Below are 15,167 nucleotides of genomic sequence, written 5' to 3' on the forward strand. Positions count from 1 at the left end.
TGTTTTTGCTGCGCTCAAGGACCACACTCTGTGGATAATACGAGTCCTTCACACAGTTACTCGTGTCAGCGTCCTTTGTGGCATCTGCTGTCTTCTTGAACGTGCCGTCACTGAGTTCACGGCGCTCCCCATCTGGAGTCATGTCCGGCTCACTTGAATCAGCTTTGGCTTGTCGATGCTCCCCGTCTGGAGTCTGGTCTGTTTCACCCGAGTCAGTTTTGGCTTCTTGACGCTCCCCATCCGGAGTCATTGCAGGTTCACTTGAGTCAGCTGAGATTTCTTGATGCTCCCCGTCCGGAGTCTTTGCAGGTTCACTTGAGTCAGCTGAGGTTTCTTGATGCTCCCCGTCCGGAGTCATTTCAGGTTCACTTGAAACTTCTGAAATTTCGTGATGCTCCCCGTCTGGAGTCAAAACATTCAGGAATTCATTTGCTTGTGGAGAGGCTCGAGCGGATGAGGATTGAATTAACGTGGTGTCACCGGAGTCACCAGTAGTCTCACTGTGATTGGCGAGTGCCTCTGTACACACTAGCTGAGGTCTGTCATGTTGCACATCTGGTATGGGAAGTGGGATGCCGTCGTCACTTGTCGCACATACAGTGGATAGAGCCTCAGTGTCTTCTTGTCGTTCACTTGAGCTGGGTAGACTGTCAGAGTCTTCTTCTGGTGGCTCAAATAATCTGGGTGGACTGTCACAGTCACTTTGTTGTTCACGTGAGCGTGGTAGACTGTCAGTCTTCTTGCTGTGCACTTGAGCGTGGCAGACTGTCATAGTCTTTCTGTTGTTCACTTGAGCGTGGCAGACTTGCATCGTCTGCTGCTGGTTGCTCAGAAAAGGTTGCTAGACCCTCATGGTCTTATTCATGCAAGGGCTGTGCTCTGGAGTCTTGCATTCCTTCCATCGTGGAGTCTGTCCATGAGCTCGCTGTGGAGGCTTGTGTCACTCCCTCTGTGGAGTCTTGCAGCGTTCCCTGTGTGGAATCGTGCATTGGTCTCGCTGTGGAGACTGTCATCACTTCTTGTTCATGCAAGGACTGTGCTCTGGAGTCTTGCGTTGCTTCTATCGTGGAGTCTGTCCACGAGCTCGCTGTGGAGGCTTGTGTCACTGGAGTCACTTCTTGTTCACGTCTGGGTGTGTCATGACTGCCCATTGGTCGTGTCCTATCTTACTGACCTATTGGTTGAATGTCTGTGTATCATGTCTCTGGTGCTCCCTCTGGTGTCTAGCTAGGTTTGGTGTGTTTACATTAACCCCTTGTGTATTTACAGTGATGCATATCACGACAATGCCAACTCCTTGAACCGCTGCAATACGTCTGGTACACCACAATGCTGTTAGGAAAGGAGTTCCAGGATTTTGATCCAGTGACAGTGAAGGAACAGAGATATAGGGCAGGATCTATTGGTCGCATTACGCCCGGAAAGCATTGTGGGTGCGGGGGAGGGGCCCGGTGACGCCCTTATACTGACTTGTGGGGTTCGGGGGTCACGTCGGTTGGTTGTGAGATTGGGTGCCATTAGAAAATGGTTTTCAGTGCAGAAAACGGGGCTAAATGCGGCCTCATTGGGGAGTTCCCCACTGAGGCCCCCGATCTACCTGGATAGCCATCAGATAGTGGGGTCTTTCTCGCTGCTCTGAGAAACACCCGGCTAATCCCGCATGCTACAGGACTCTGTCCCCATTCGGGTAGATTGTGCCCTAGTTCCAAGTCAGGATGGGATGTGGCTTTTGGGGTATTGTATTTCCATGCATCTCTCCGCTTGTTCTTCTAGATGGCAGAGTCCACTGGTTTTAAAGTTGCTGGCGAAGGAGGCTTGGTGAGTTATTGCAATGCATCTTGTAAATGGTAGACATAGCTGTTCCTGGGCGTCAGTGGTGGATGGGTGATTAATTAAACAGCTGCTTTGTCCTGGATGATGTCAGGCTTTTTGAGTATTGTTGGAACTGCACTCATCCAGGCAAGTAAAGAGCATTCCATCACACTCCTGACTTATGCCTTGCAGATTATGGACAGGCAATGGGAACACAGGTGGTGAGTTACTCTCTGTAGAATTCCCTGCCTCTGATCTAGTCTGCAGCCATAATATTTATATGTTTGACCAATTTAAGTTTCTGGTTAATGGTAACCTCCAGGATGGGGTATTCAGCAATGATAACAATGTCAATGGTCAGGAAAATTGGATGTCTTCTCTCTTATTGGAGGTGATCATTTTCTGACACTTGTGTGGCATAAACATTACTTGCCACTTATCAGCCTAAGCCAAATGTTGTCCAGACCCTTTTGTACATGGGAAAGGGCTGCCTTAGTGTCTGAGAAGTTTCAAGTGGTACTGAACATTGCACAATCATCAGCGATCATCCCTGCTTCTGGTTTTATGGTGGATGGAAGGCCATTGATGAAGCAGCTGAAGATGGTTGGGCCTAGGACACTAACCTGCAATGACGGGTTGGCCTGCGATCCAGCTATGATACTGTGCCTGGGGTTGGGTGTAGTACTGGTAGCAGCTACCACCTCCACGGTAGTGCAGCTGTTTAGTAGAGATTGATGCTGGCCCCTGAATGGTGAGCCACCGCTGGGTCCTTGATCTTGGGGCAAGATTCATTCCTGGCCTGTCAAGTGCCCGAGTGGAACAAGATGTGGTGGACCTTCCTAAAAAGGGGCTCCATGGTGCTCTCAATGGGTCTCCAACCGATGGCCAAGACCCACATCGTATCCACAAGATGACACCCCTTTTCTCCAGAACATTACTTTGGACCTCTGGATTGCAAGTCCACTTACATTACCACTAGGTTGTCATCCCCACGTACAAGCTGAAAGGTTACTGCTTCATTTTACATAAAGGAATTTGCCTTCAAATAGAATCCCTACCATAGAATCACTACAGTGCAGAAGGAGGCCATTCGGCCCATTGCATCTGCAACGACCCTCCAAAAGAACACCCACCCAAGCCCACTCCCCGCCCCAACCCCATAGCCCTACAACCCCATCTTTCCCTCTGGACACTAAGGGTCAATTTGGCATGTCCAATCCACTTAACTTATACATCCCTGGACACCAAGCGACAATTTAGCATGGCCAATCCACCTAACCTGCACATCTTTGGACTGTGGGAGGAAACCGGAGCTCCCGGAGAAATCCACGCAGACACGGGGAGAATGTGCAAACTCCACACAGTCATGCAAGGCCGGAATTGAACCCGGATGCCTGGTGCTGCGAGGCAGCAGTGCTAACCACTGTGTCACCATGCCACCCTAAATAAGAAACACTATTTGCCATATGAAGAAAAAAACACTTCAGTTGACTTTTTGCTGACCACAATGTTTTCTAAGTCCACAACATATGTTCAGCATGAGGATGGCTTACAAACTTTAATGCTCGTATGCATTTTATTTGCAACAATAGGACTTGAGAAGTTGCCAACAATTTATTTTAAGATCGCACAGACCTAGGTACTGTCCATATCATGGAATACATCAGACACTGCGGCAGTCTGTTCCAATTAACATATTCTTTTCCAGTAAGAAGGACAATGAATTCCTTCTATTGGTAACTATAACAACGTTGATCCCCAGCTGATAGAATCTTATCACTGACATCAAAACTAACTTTTAAGAAAGTACCACACACAGTTTCTAAGTAATGCTATCGTCACCACCAAGTGAAACTTCCATTCCATTATTCACTATTGATTGAGGTTTTGTATGGAACAGCAAATGTCCCAAATTCAGTGATTATTTCAGTTTAATTAAGAGTTTTGGATGATAATGTTGGGTGATGATGCCAACCATGAGGTTGATTTGTGGAGAAGATTTGAAACCTTAGAATAAACTGTATTCAACTCAATAAGAAGGAGGTTTGTTCCAGCATCTGCAGTATTTTGCGTCTGTATTTTTGTTCTTTGTTCGCCATTGGGGTTCATCAACAAAGCTCAGCAAATGAGCATTCATTTCAAATTAAGCAACCGAAGTGCGACCTCATTTCCAGGTACATTGTTTAAAGACATTTTTTAAAACTCTCCTTCTTTCCATAACTCTGTTTCGTTCAAAATGCAGTTCACTCTAATGCAGGGTGATCATCTGGTCTTGCCACCTTGCCAGTAGCATGGTGTTATAGGTCATGCATTTTCTCAGCCACTTTTATGTACCTTGGCCCGACACAGGGAGTCTGTATCACTCTGGGCAGAATATCTGAACAATCAGCAACTGCTTACATTTAAAGTAGAGCTAGATTGAAGACCTGGCGAAGGATCCAAGTATCAGAAGAATAGAGGGAAAAGAACAAAAAGAGAGGGAGAAAAAGAGAAAGGCTGTATCATATTTGTAAACACTCACCTACTTAACTGTGGACCCATGCTGTGCAGGGCATACTGGGCATTAGTCCGCTGCCAGGTACGTTTAGCAAGGAGTTTCCTAATGGCTGCAGCGCTGAGAAACACCCTGTTATTCAACAGCACTTTGGCTGATCTTGCCAACAGGAATGCCTGTTCACAAATTGGGGCACCATTTTGATCGACAGCCCTGATCTCGCCCCCAACCGCCACCCCCCCCCCCCCCCCCCCCCCCCCCCCGGCCACACTTTCTGGACCAACCCCCTCACCCCGCAGCCTTGTTAAGGTCCCTTGGAAGCCCCCTGACAGTTGCAAGGCCCCCGTCTCACAGGCCTGACTCCTGGCTGTGCAAACCTGGCACCTGCCCATCCTGGCACTGCCAATTTGAAACACTGCCAGTGCCCCAAGCATCCAGGCTGGCACTGTGATGGTGCCCGGGTGGTACTGCCAGGGTTCCAGGCTGGCAGTGCCAGGTTGCCTGGGGATTGCCAGGGTACCGCCCTGCCCTGTCCCCGACAACCCAGTGGTCTCTAATGCCTTGCTTGACCTCCCCTGAGGTACTGTTATGCCTGATCCGCGTTGTGTGGGCCTGTACTAAATAGCGCCCTCACACGTGCAGCTGTTGAGTTCTGGGCGCTGGGTGATGCTGGTGTTCGGTTATTTAAATGAACCATTTGGCTCATTTAAATATGCTGATCTGGATCTCGCCCAATAAGGGCGTGATCCAGATCACGACAGGCGTAGCCCAGATCACGGCAGGCGTAGCGAGTCGGGTGACTTGCGATCAGCCCGGCACTGAACCTGATTTGGGGCTCTTCAGCGATTCAACCACTGTGCTCCACGCTGGGTACATCGTATGTATAAAAGCCTAGATTTTGTGACTCATTACATTTAAAACTGCCCACAGACTTTTGTGGACTGTTAAGTAACAACTTACAGCCATTGGGAGCATGGTGCACGTTATGGGGGATTTGGAATCTATATGAAAAAGCCAAGCAACTCCATTTCTCTCCAACCAGACTGAAGAATCCTTGCAGAGACAGGCAGGGCAGGATTTTTCCACAGGTTTTGGGCCCCTGACGTTGGAACCAACTGGCGATCCCATGGCGGGAGGCCGTTTCACCAGTAGAATAATGCTGGTAACTGCAAAATCAGACGGAATTGTGTCGGTAATCAGCTTAATTGGCTGCTGCAACTGTCCATGCTGGTCCATTGGAAACATTCCCAGCAGAGGGAATGCATCAGGAAGCTATCCCCAGATGGCACCACCCCCTCCACCCACAGTGCCTCCAAGTCTGACATCAGAGAAACTCAGCCTGTGGAAATTAAACCAAGATGCATCGATTAGGATCTTCAATTTAATGTCAAATCTTGTACAGGAAGCAAAACAAAGAGGCGGATAATTGAGTTCAGCATAAGCAATAAGAGCCAAAAGCTCCGGGTTTGAGTCCCACCCGAGGGTTTGATGGTCAAGGAAGGAGTGTTCCAACACACCAATGGCAGGCGATAAGAGTTGGGCAGGCTCCTGGCCAGCCGTGCTTGATGCAGAGTGGTCCTCCTCAAGCTATAAGCCTTTGGCAACAGGCTAGCGAACCGCTACAGGAATAACTAGCTATGGAAACAGACAAAAGCTTGCTGCAGCGCACCACTCGGCGCGGGAAAAGAATTGGAATGGAACAGGAGACAGAACGAAAAAATAAATAAGTTATTATTAATTTTTTTAAGTCTCCAAGAATAATTAAAACCTGAAAGAATGAGATTCCATACTTGTGGAATTATACTTTCAGTATCAGTGAGGGAGTTTGGTAAGACTTCTACGTGCTAAAAATTCAGTTATGGCCAATGGCCAAGCCTAAATTCTTTCCAATGTGTTTAGTCAGTATCTTGTGGGGACTTCCAGCAACCTCATGCCCTTCATGTACTTGACTGCTGAGTCTCTTTGTGAACTACCACTTTAACGAAATGTGGAGGAGCAAGGCAACTGGGACAGCAAGTTCCACGTTGAATTGCAGCTATGGGTGCTGGAAGTTGCTGTCTGATTTACTCCTCGATAATGGTAATGCTGATAGGCTCACTTCTATTTGTATTATAGAATGCTATCCTCGACACCAAGTAAAGCTCCCATTCCATCACTCACGATCGATTTAGGTTAGGTATGAAACAGTAAATGTCCCGAATTCAGGGATGATTTCAGTTTAATTTAAAGTTTTGGATGATAAAGTCAACCATGAGGTTGATTTGTGGATAACATTGAAAACCTCAGAATGACCTGCATTCACGTCAACAAGTAGATGGCCAATTCTGACATCTGTAGCATTTTTGTTTTGTATTTTTGTTCTTATTGGCCATTAGAGCTCAGCAATATAGCTCAGAAAATGTTATTTCAAATGCTAATCTAATAATAAAGTGCTATTATTAATGAGCTCAGTGGGTTGTTGATAATAAATGGATACTGCAGAAAATGTAAAAAAAGAGTGGGTCTTTTCATGTAACGGGGTGGATTCTCTTGGTCAGAAAATGATAGGAAGAGCTGTGGCATCTACCTCCCCTCCCCCTAACTTTGCCCATATCCTAAACATATTTTCTTGGGCAAGATCCCCTTTACTGAAAAAGGGCCTACCAGTGCTGACGAGGTGCAATCTGTCAGTTTTCTTGGTGGGGATGGGACTCACAGCGCAAAGGCAAAGGGTGGCAAGTGGTGTGCTGCAGGGCAGGGAAAAGGGGATTGAGGAGAGAAAATAGTGGTGGCCTCCATCATCCAACTTTTCTGCTACTTTCACGCCGGATCTGGAGGAAAATGCAACTCAACGTGCTCCTGCTAGTCTATAGTTTCAAGGGGTACGTTACAGTGGTAGCAAATCTCTGACTTGATGTAATTTGATTTATAGAATATGTGGTTTCCTTAAAAATACAAAAAATGGGAGAAAATGACAAAAACCTTGAAGATAATTTACATAACCTCAAACCTTTTAGGTACCTATTTGTGTGATTCAAGCAAGTTAGAATATACACAGTGTGCACAGTTGAAATAGAGAGCTGGGATGAACATTGTACGTGTATCTTTTAATAATGCAAGAGCTGGATTTCTTCAGAGACTTGGATAGTTCTGCTTGACATACTTTTAATGCATATGGTGAGAAATAGTTTCTCCGTGTTTCTCTGCAACAAGCATGATTAATGTTAACCAGCCTACAGACACTGGAGCGTGTGGTGAGAAAGTGACTCTCTTCGGCATTCTGTTTCCAAGGTGTTAAAACGGGTTATTCACAAAGTTAAACGTGTTTTTATATTTCAAAACTAAATTACAAATGGTCTGACGCTTGGAGAACCAATAGTTATTGAAACCTTGTTCAAATGTGGATCAATGTCATTAAGGTAGTGGTGGGATAACAGAATGGTGCGGGTTTATTGAACAACTACATCTTCACATGACACAGCTGAAGCCAGTGCGACAGGAACCCAACCTTTAACTGAAAGAAGAATGGAAATGACAAAACAAATGGATTTGAAATGGGCTCTTCTACACCTTTCAGGAGTGCCTGCTAAACTACGGCAGAGCCGCAGCTACTGGTTTTCCACAGGAATGGGAACATTTATCTTCAGAGAACTGATAGGGAGACACATGTTAGTCAGTCAGGAGCAGACGTGAATGAATGATTTCTTCCTGCCTTGCACATCATATCATGAATAAACATTTTTTTTTAGAAAATATTTTATTGAGGCATTTATAATTTTGTGTCATGAATAAACATAATAGATTTTTGACTAGTAGTTAAAAAATCCTTGGAACAAATTTATTCAGGAATCTTTTAAGGATTTTTATGTGATTCAGTGCAAATTAATGTTAATGGTATGTTCATTATATTAAAATCCACAGGGTGATGGCATTGTTTAATTAAGTACTTAGAGCATTTATAAAGAGAGACTGCCGGGACACTGGGCTTGGAGGTAGGAAGCAGACACACTGCTGCATTTTGTGAATAAACCCATCAGTGAGAAAAGTATTAGTTTCATACTTCACCAAGTGACCTGGTCTTGAGTTAATAGCATGGATGCTGCTACAGAAAGACACTCATACAGGAAAAAAAATAAGAGCACAAGAATAAGCACATACAGAATGAGAAGAAGAATGGGCTCTTTTAACCTATCCCTCAAATGCATTATGTAATATTTGCATGGTTATGGTATCTCCCCAATTAATGTCAGATCCTGAATTGTCCTAATAAGAATAAAGCACCATTGTGATAATTTTAGAGGTTGAGGTGTCCATGTATATTGGGTTATTAATCATCCCTGACAATGTTCAATCCATTTCAGAACATAAAATCATTTTGAAACAGATTCCAAAGGAGGCCTCTGTTAGAGACTGGGTGGCACAATGGATCATTTCACCTGGTTTGAATCCATCCCAGAGTGATGGAATGATAATGTCCTCTGCCTGCCTGTCAAAGTATCCTTCATGGAGTTAGTTTGGACATTCTCGAGCATGTTTGCTGTGCGCAGATGCACAGCACAAAAATGCCCATAATTTGGTACAAACTGTCTCTGAGTGGGCAATTTTATTCAGAGAAGAACTCAATATTGGTACTGAGGAAAACAGAAGAACTCAACTTGGTGCATCAATGAATGATCTTCTGGGCTTGGGTTAAGATGAATAGCTTCATCAAACCAGAGGGAAATGTTTCTTTTGGTTATCTGGGAGTACATGCTTATGTCGACAACTATAAAAATGTAAACGTGTTCCATTCATCAACAGTCAAATCCTTAATCTTAATAGGAAAATCTTCTGAAAAATATAATTTTCTTCCCTCATCATTGCACTGCGTCTTGCCATGCGTGGGTGTTGGGTGTTGTTGAAATAAAACAAAGGTATATAACAACAATCTATAATCTTCAGCTTAAGACCACAATTCTAATTCTGTTAAGGGTCAAAAGCCACCCCATACAAACAGTAATTCCTTATCTGCGAACAAAAATGTGGGATATTCCATTAATTGTAAATACTTAATAACAGGGTCAGTCGAGTTGTCTTGGGGACATCCCAGTTGAACCGAATTCTGTTCACACCCAATACTGACATCGCTGCACTGTGCAGAAGCCTTCAAAGCCAGGCCCATAGCTTACTGGTTCCCAGACATCACATTTAGGGGTATTCCAATGATGCACTGGGAAATCCCTCTGGAAGTTCCCATGTAAGGGTTTACCCAGCAATTACCCAGAAGCACTAACTTCCTCTGGACAATTCTGGCTTGGCATTTAAAGAAAACAAGAGTCAGCAGCAAACATTGCTGTTAAACATCATTTCAAGATCACCTAGAATAGACTTTAATATAGTTTTCTTACCTTTCGTAACTAGTAAAGCATAGAGGTCCTGAAATTTGTCCCGAATTTGCACCACTGAATTTGGATCCACCCACTGATTTACTTGAATGTGCCCTCTGCTGCAACATACGTGTACTGTGCCGGGAAGATTGGACATTTAAACTGCAGCTTTTCAAAAGTCTGGGAAGGCTTAAGCTTTCAATGGCAGCCTGGAAATATTGCAGGTTAGTAAGACTGCAAGGCTGTGATGTAAAAGATAACTCATGTGAGATTTGTGCCACTTGTAAAGAATGTCTTCACGTGGAGGAGCTGGACGGAGGCAGAAACACCCACACTTCTAATCAGAGTAAGTTTCAGTGTCCTGGATACAACTCTGCAGAGAGGATAACTGAGAAAAGTTTATAGGATCAGAGTGTTGCTGGCTAGGCAAGCATTTATTGCACTTCCCTAATTGCCCTTGAAATGTGGTGATGAGCTGCCTTCCAGAACTGGTGCAGTCTCTGTGGTGTAGGTACAGCCACAATGCAATTAGGGAGCATGGTTCAACATTCAGACCCAGTGATAGTGAAGGAACATCGATATATTTCCAAGTAGAACGCTGTGTGGCTTGAAGGGGAATTTCCAGATGATGATCTTCCCCTTTGCTGCCCTTGTTAGTCTCGGTGATAGACGTTGCAGCTGTGGTAGGAACCTTGCCACTTTGCTGCAGTGCATCTTGTAGATGGCATCACTCTGCCATTTGGAGGGGAATACCAGTGGCTTAGTGCCAACTCTTTCACCCCCAGAGTCGCAGAGCAGTGTCAGGAAATGTTTAATCATCTAACATGGCAGAGTAGGAGACACTGTCCTTTTTCTTTCTTGGACACCAGCTTATTGTTGATTCTCTCAACTGAATAATACCACCAGTAAAATCCTACTCACTGTAATGAGGTTTAGTGATACTCAAACTCTATCTTGCAACACTCACCCATCATAAATTACTTACATGAAGACTCTTAAAACTCAAGGGTATCATCAATGTGTCAATTATATTTACTGTCAAATTCCATCTGCAACACTTCTCTCATTGGCTAATGTAAAACCTAATTAACTCAAGTCACTTTGCAGGAGAAGTTTGTGGAAAATTACCATGAAGAGCATGGAACCTGGAGGGACATACTGGATATTGGAGCTGACCGAGCTGGTGGGGAGTCATACTTCACCAGCCATTGAAGAAAGTAAGATCAATGAGACTTTGGTTAATGGGTGCAGATCCACAGAATTGGCAATCCATTCCGATGAAGCAACAGACCGGCAGAAACATCTTCACCTTTCATTTCAAAGAGCAGCTTCGACCTCAGATGTGACCTTGGACAAGTGGGTGCCTCTGTCACCATGGAAACACAGATTCCTTAGTAGAGAAACCATGTGCTAGCTTTCAAATACTAAGGGCTTGTTGTGCCTGATGCCTCTCTGAGTTGATTGAAGTCTTTAGATCTGCAATCCATTGATAGTGAACAAGCAGATGCAGGATAAAGAAGAATGCTACTGGTTGGAATCAGCTAGCATGAAATTTCACTTTCTGAAGCACATGTATGTGGTATCCCGAAGGTAAAAACAAACAAACTACGCGGATGATTAAGAGATCCTATCGGCATAATGTCCCTTCCTTGAGCAGGCTGCTGTAGGAAGAGGGTCACCAAGAAGCACAGACCGATAAGTCCTTTATAACATTGGATCAGCTAAGTACCCCTTGTTACATTAGCCTGCAGTGTGCACCTTGGAGGAGCAATAGAAGAAGAGAAAAATAGATTTGCTGAGCCAAGCTAGGTGAAACAGGGTATGAAGGAGACAAAATGGCTTGTGAGCACTCAAGAAGTAACTAATAAAAGGTAAAGTCTGTTTATCTCATGGTCATAAATTCACAGAGATTATAACAACAGTCAGATCTGACCTGGTCATGAATGCATTGCTGTTTATGGGAGTTTGCTGTGCACAACAATACAGTCACAGTCCCTACATTACAACATTGGCGATACAGCAAAAGTACTCCATTGGCTGTTGTAGTAGAGGCGGTGAGGTTCGAGGGTGCATAATGCACAGAAGGAATTCCTATATTCTTGAAGACAGAGGAAATGGAGCAAGGACAGCAACAACAAAGGGAAATTATTAGGCAGATGAGAACACTTCAATATTAGCTTGATTTTGGATATTTATTGCAGCTGTCACTGAGAACTCCTCGCTCCTGATGAGGCATCCATATTCCATTACCTTCAACGCAGCTGGGGTCATCTCACTTCCACTAATAACAGATGATGCTGACAATGATACTCCTTTTTTTCTTGCTGTTACCCATGGCGCTATGGGAGCACAACTGCAGCTTTTACCCACTTTTATTCCAGTCATATCGTTAGCACTTATTCTAATAAGCTTCAGGCAGCATCCGTGCACACAATGTAGAACTGACTGTAAATAGTGACAGAGGCATTAGGGGACAAACCCAGCAGAAGTAGGATTCTCCTCACCCCCACCTGCCACCCCCCTCCCCCCAACCACCACCACCACCAATTGGCCTTCCACCTTTCAGTTTACAGGGCCTGAAAATAAAATTGGCATTATGGCATGTAAAGTTGAGGTCAAAGCAGTTTGTGCAGAACTATTCAATGAAATCATATTCAAAGTTTAGTGATTATGTGCATTTACAAGGAAGTGATCACTTGCCTTCCAATGTCAGAAATGTCTTTATAAATTATATTGTATCCAGTCCCCAATCAAAACCACTAATACATTAATGCACTAAATGGATTCGCGTTATGCTTAACATACATTTTCAAAGAGCTAGACAGTGTCTATTTTATGGGCTTCTTGTGATCTCTATGGCTTCAGTACTTACATTGTCATACAAAGCTTGAAGTGTTTCCAAATCCACAATAGAGTTGTCCAGATTTAATACAGCTGAAATTACACATGACATGGCACATTAACTCGCAATTATTGATAATGATCGATGTTCTATATACTTACTGGAATTCTCTGTATAGCTCACATGAACTGACTATATATACACCTCAATGATTTTAAGCCACATTACATGCTTTACGGAAAGAAGCAGGACTTTAAATGTCTGTTTCTGGTATATCCTATCTCCAATGGTTGCTCAAATATAATTCAAATAATGCATTCTCTCAATAAACCAATAGCTAGTCTTAATAAGACAGTGATGCAAGCGAATCTTAGTCCAGCCTGCCCGCGGGATTTTCCTATCCCACCGAAGTCAATGACATTTAAAAAATAATAATCTTTATTGTCACAAGTAGGCTTACATTAACACTGCAATTAAGTATTGTGAAAATCCCCTAGTCGCCACACCCCGGCGCCTGTTCGGGAACACTGAGGGAGAATTCAGAATGTCCAAAGTACCTAACAGAACGTCTTTCTGGACTTGTGGGATGAAATTGGAGCACCCAGAGGAAATCCACGCAGACACGGGGAGAATGTACAGATTTTGCACAGACAGTGATCCAAGCCGGGAATTGAACCATGGACCCTGGCGCTGTGAAGCAACAGTGCTAACCACTGTGCTACCGTTCAACAACTCACTGCATTTTCTGGCCCCGCCCCACCGCGACAAGGCCATAAAACCCCACCCTCTGTCTCTGAATACGTAGCAGCGTGGCGGGAAAGGCCAAGAACTTGCATCCAAAAAATGTTGTTTAATTGCATTGTCAGGCTGCTGGCCTTCTTAAGAGTTACCAATCCTTATTAGCAATCTAAACAAATACTGTCTGCTCAGATTTTCCACTTTACTGAAACGTTGAGATAAACAGAAAGGAAGCAGACACATGCTGTGAAGAACTGGTGATTTTATAGGAGTCTTGTAAGTAGAAAAAACTGTTTCTCAGCCAAGTCTGGCTTTTGAAATCTATTTTGAGGTAAATTAAGGCAAACACTTTCCTGTGGAACTATGATGTCCGCTCACAAAAACAAGAATTTATACACAGAAAGATCATTAGCGTAGCATTGTGTCCATTTGGTTATAATAACCATCATTGACGACAAAAAACAGATCAGCCTAGTGCACTTAACAAACTAGCAGGCACACGCATTAAAGCAGTTTCTAACTAAATTCATGTACTGTGACACATAAAACGAACGGAGTATTTGGAATCCACATGTTCTTGGTTTGGTTGCATTAATTTACCAATTGTGTGAACTTATGCTATCCTGAGCCTGAAACAAACTTAATTATTTTCAAAAGACATTTAGCCTAGCCCAGCCCATCCGTAAAAGCTTACGTGTCATTCTGCGGTATTCAAAGTAAATTTTGTTGGACGCATTTTATTTTCTATTTTCCACAGGTAGCCACAGCAAAGCAGCACTTCCTTTGTTAATTATTCCTTTTGACATTCAGTGAGGAAAATTTGCTTTTCTCTCCTTTGCCAACTCTTTCTATATTGATTTAGTGACTTAGAAAATTCATTCAACTGCACAAAAGTCACTTGCCTCAGACTTTCTGGGACCGTTCAAATGCAACATTTTTTTTTTCTAGCTGGAAAGCTTTCTGAAGGATCATGCTTCATGTGGCAGAAGAGAGGAACAAAATTATATTTTCATTTGTAAAGTTCAGAGGAGATTGTCACCAAGGCAGCCAGCCAGAGGAATATGAGCACAGTGATCAAATCCCTCTTGGCTTAACTTTGTGACCTGTCTGGTGTGCCAGTCTTTAACAAACACGTCAGCCATCTACAGAACAATCCCTGGAGAATGCCCCTGGTCTGACTGACTTTCTGTCATACCACAATAACTGTGTGATTTATGATGCAGAGAATTGCGATAGGATTGACAGACGGTTGAGAGACTAGCAGAGCCCTTATGCCCCACAAAGTCATGAGCAAACTGGTTCTGGCACCAGATCTGGCCTGGGTTCATCATGCTAAATTCCTTGATCTTCAAGGCAAATGCAAGAGAACACATGTTACAAGTTACTCAGAACAAAGAAAATATTTTTTAAACCCCTAGATTTGCTCAGCTTTGTGTCAGCAAAGTCTGGTCTTACAGGGTGGTTTGCTGGCTTGTAATGAAAACTATTATCAAGAAATTTTAAACTATAATCGGTTACTCAGATTAAACCTATTGTACAATCATGAGAGTTGATGTAAACACATTGAACAGGTCTTCTGTGTGGGTTGAGCACAAAACTGGCTTCTCTCCCATAGGCGAAGACAAGACAAAAGTTAAAGCAGCCATCTTCAAACAGTCTTTGTTGAATACGAAAAGCTGGGCAAATGTCTACGCATTCATATGCGCTTTAAGTATAACAATTGAAAATACAGTTGCCATACATTGCTGCCATTTTGGGTCCTTTACTTTTGAGGGATATATTTTTAGGGTTTAAAGTCTCAGGCAAGCGACCACACAGAAACAATGTCTGTCAAAAAGTTTGATTTTATTCTCCTTACTATACACTAATCCTACTCCTCAGAGTCTCCCGCGTCCAGCCTACACCTGGGCCGGGGTATTTATATCCCAACAGTCCT

General features: G+C 43.7%; 1 protein-coding gene across 1 annotated transcript in view; it reads right to left on the bottom strand.

Annotated features, from left to right (window-relative positions):
• Positions 1 to 15,167, bottom strand: part of fmn1 (formin 1) — a 639,512-nt gene that overhangs the window by 259,159 nt on the left and 365,186 nt on the right. The window contains 1 exon segment of the mRNA XM_072484913.1: positions 12,524 to 12,585. Within this exon segment, the coding sequence (XP_072341014.1) occupies positions 12,524 to 12,585 (62 nt within the window).

The sequence above is a fragment of the Scyliorhinus torazame genome, chromosome 2 (assembly GCF_047496885.1).
Source record: "Scyliorhinus torazame isolate Kashiwa2021f chromosome 2, sScyTor2.1, whole genome shotgun sequence".
Lineage (NCBI taxonomy): Eukaryota > Metazoa > Chordata > Chondrichthyes > Carcharhiniformes > Scyliorhinidae > Scyliorhinus > Scyliorhinus torazame.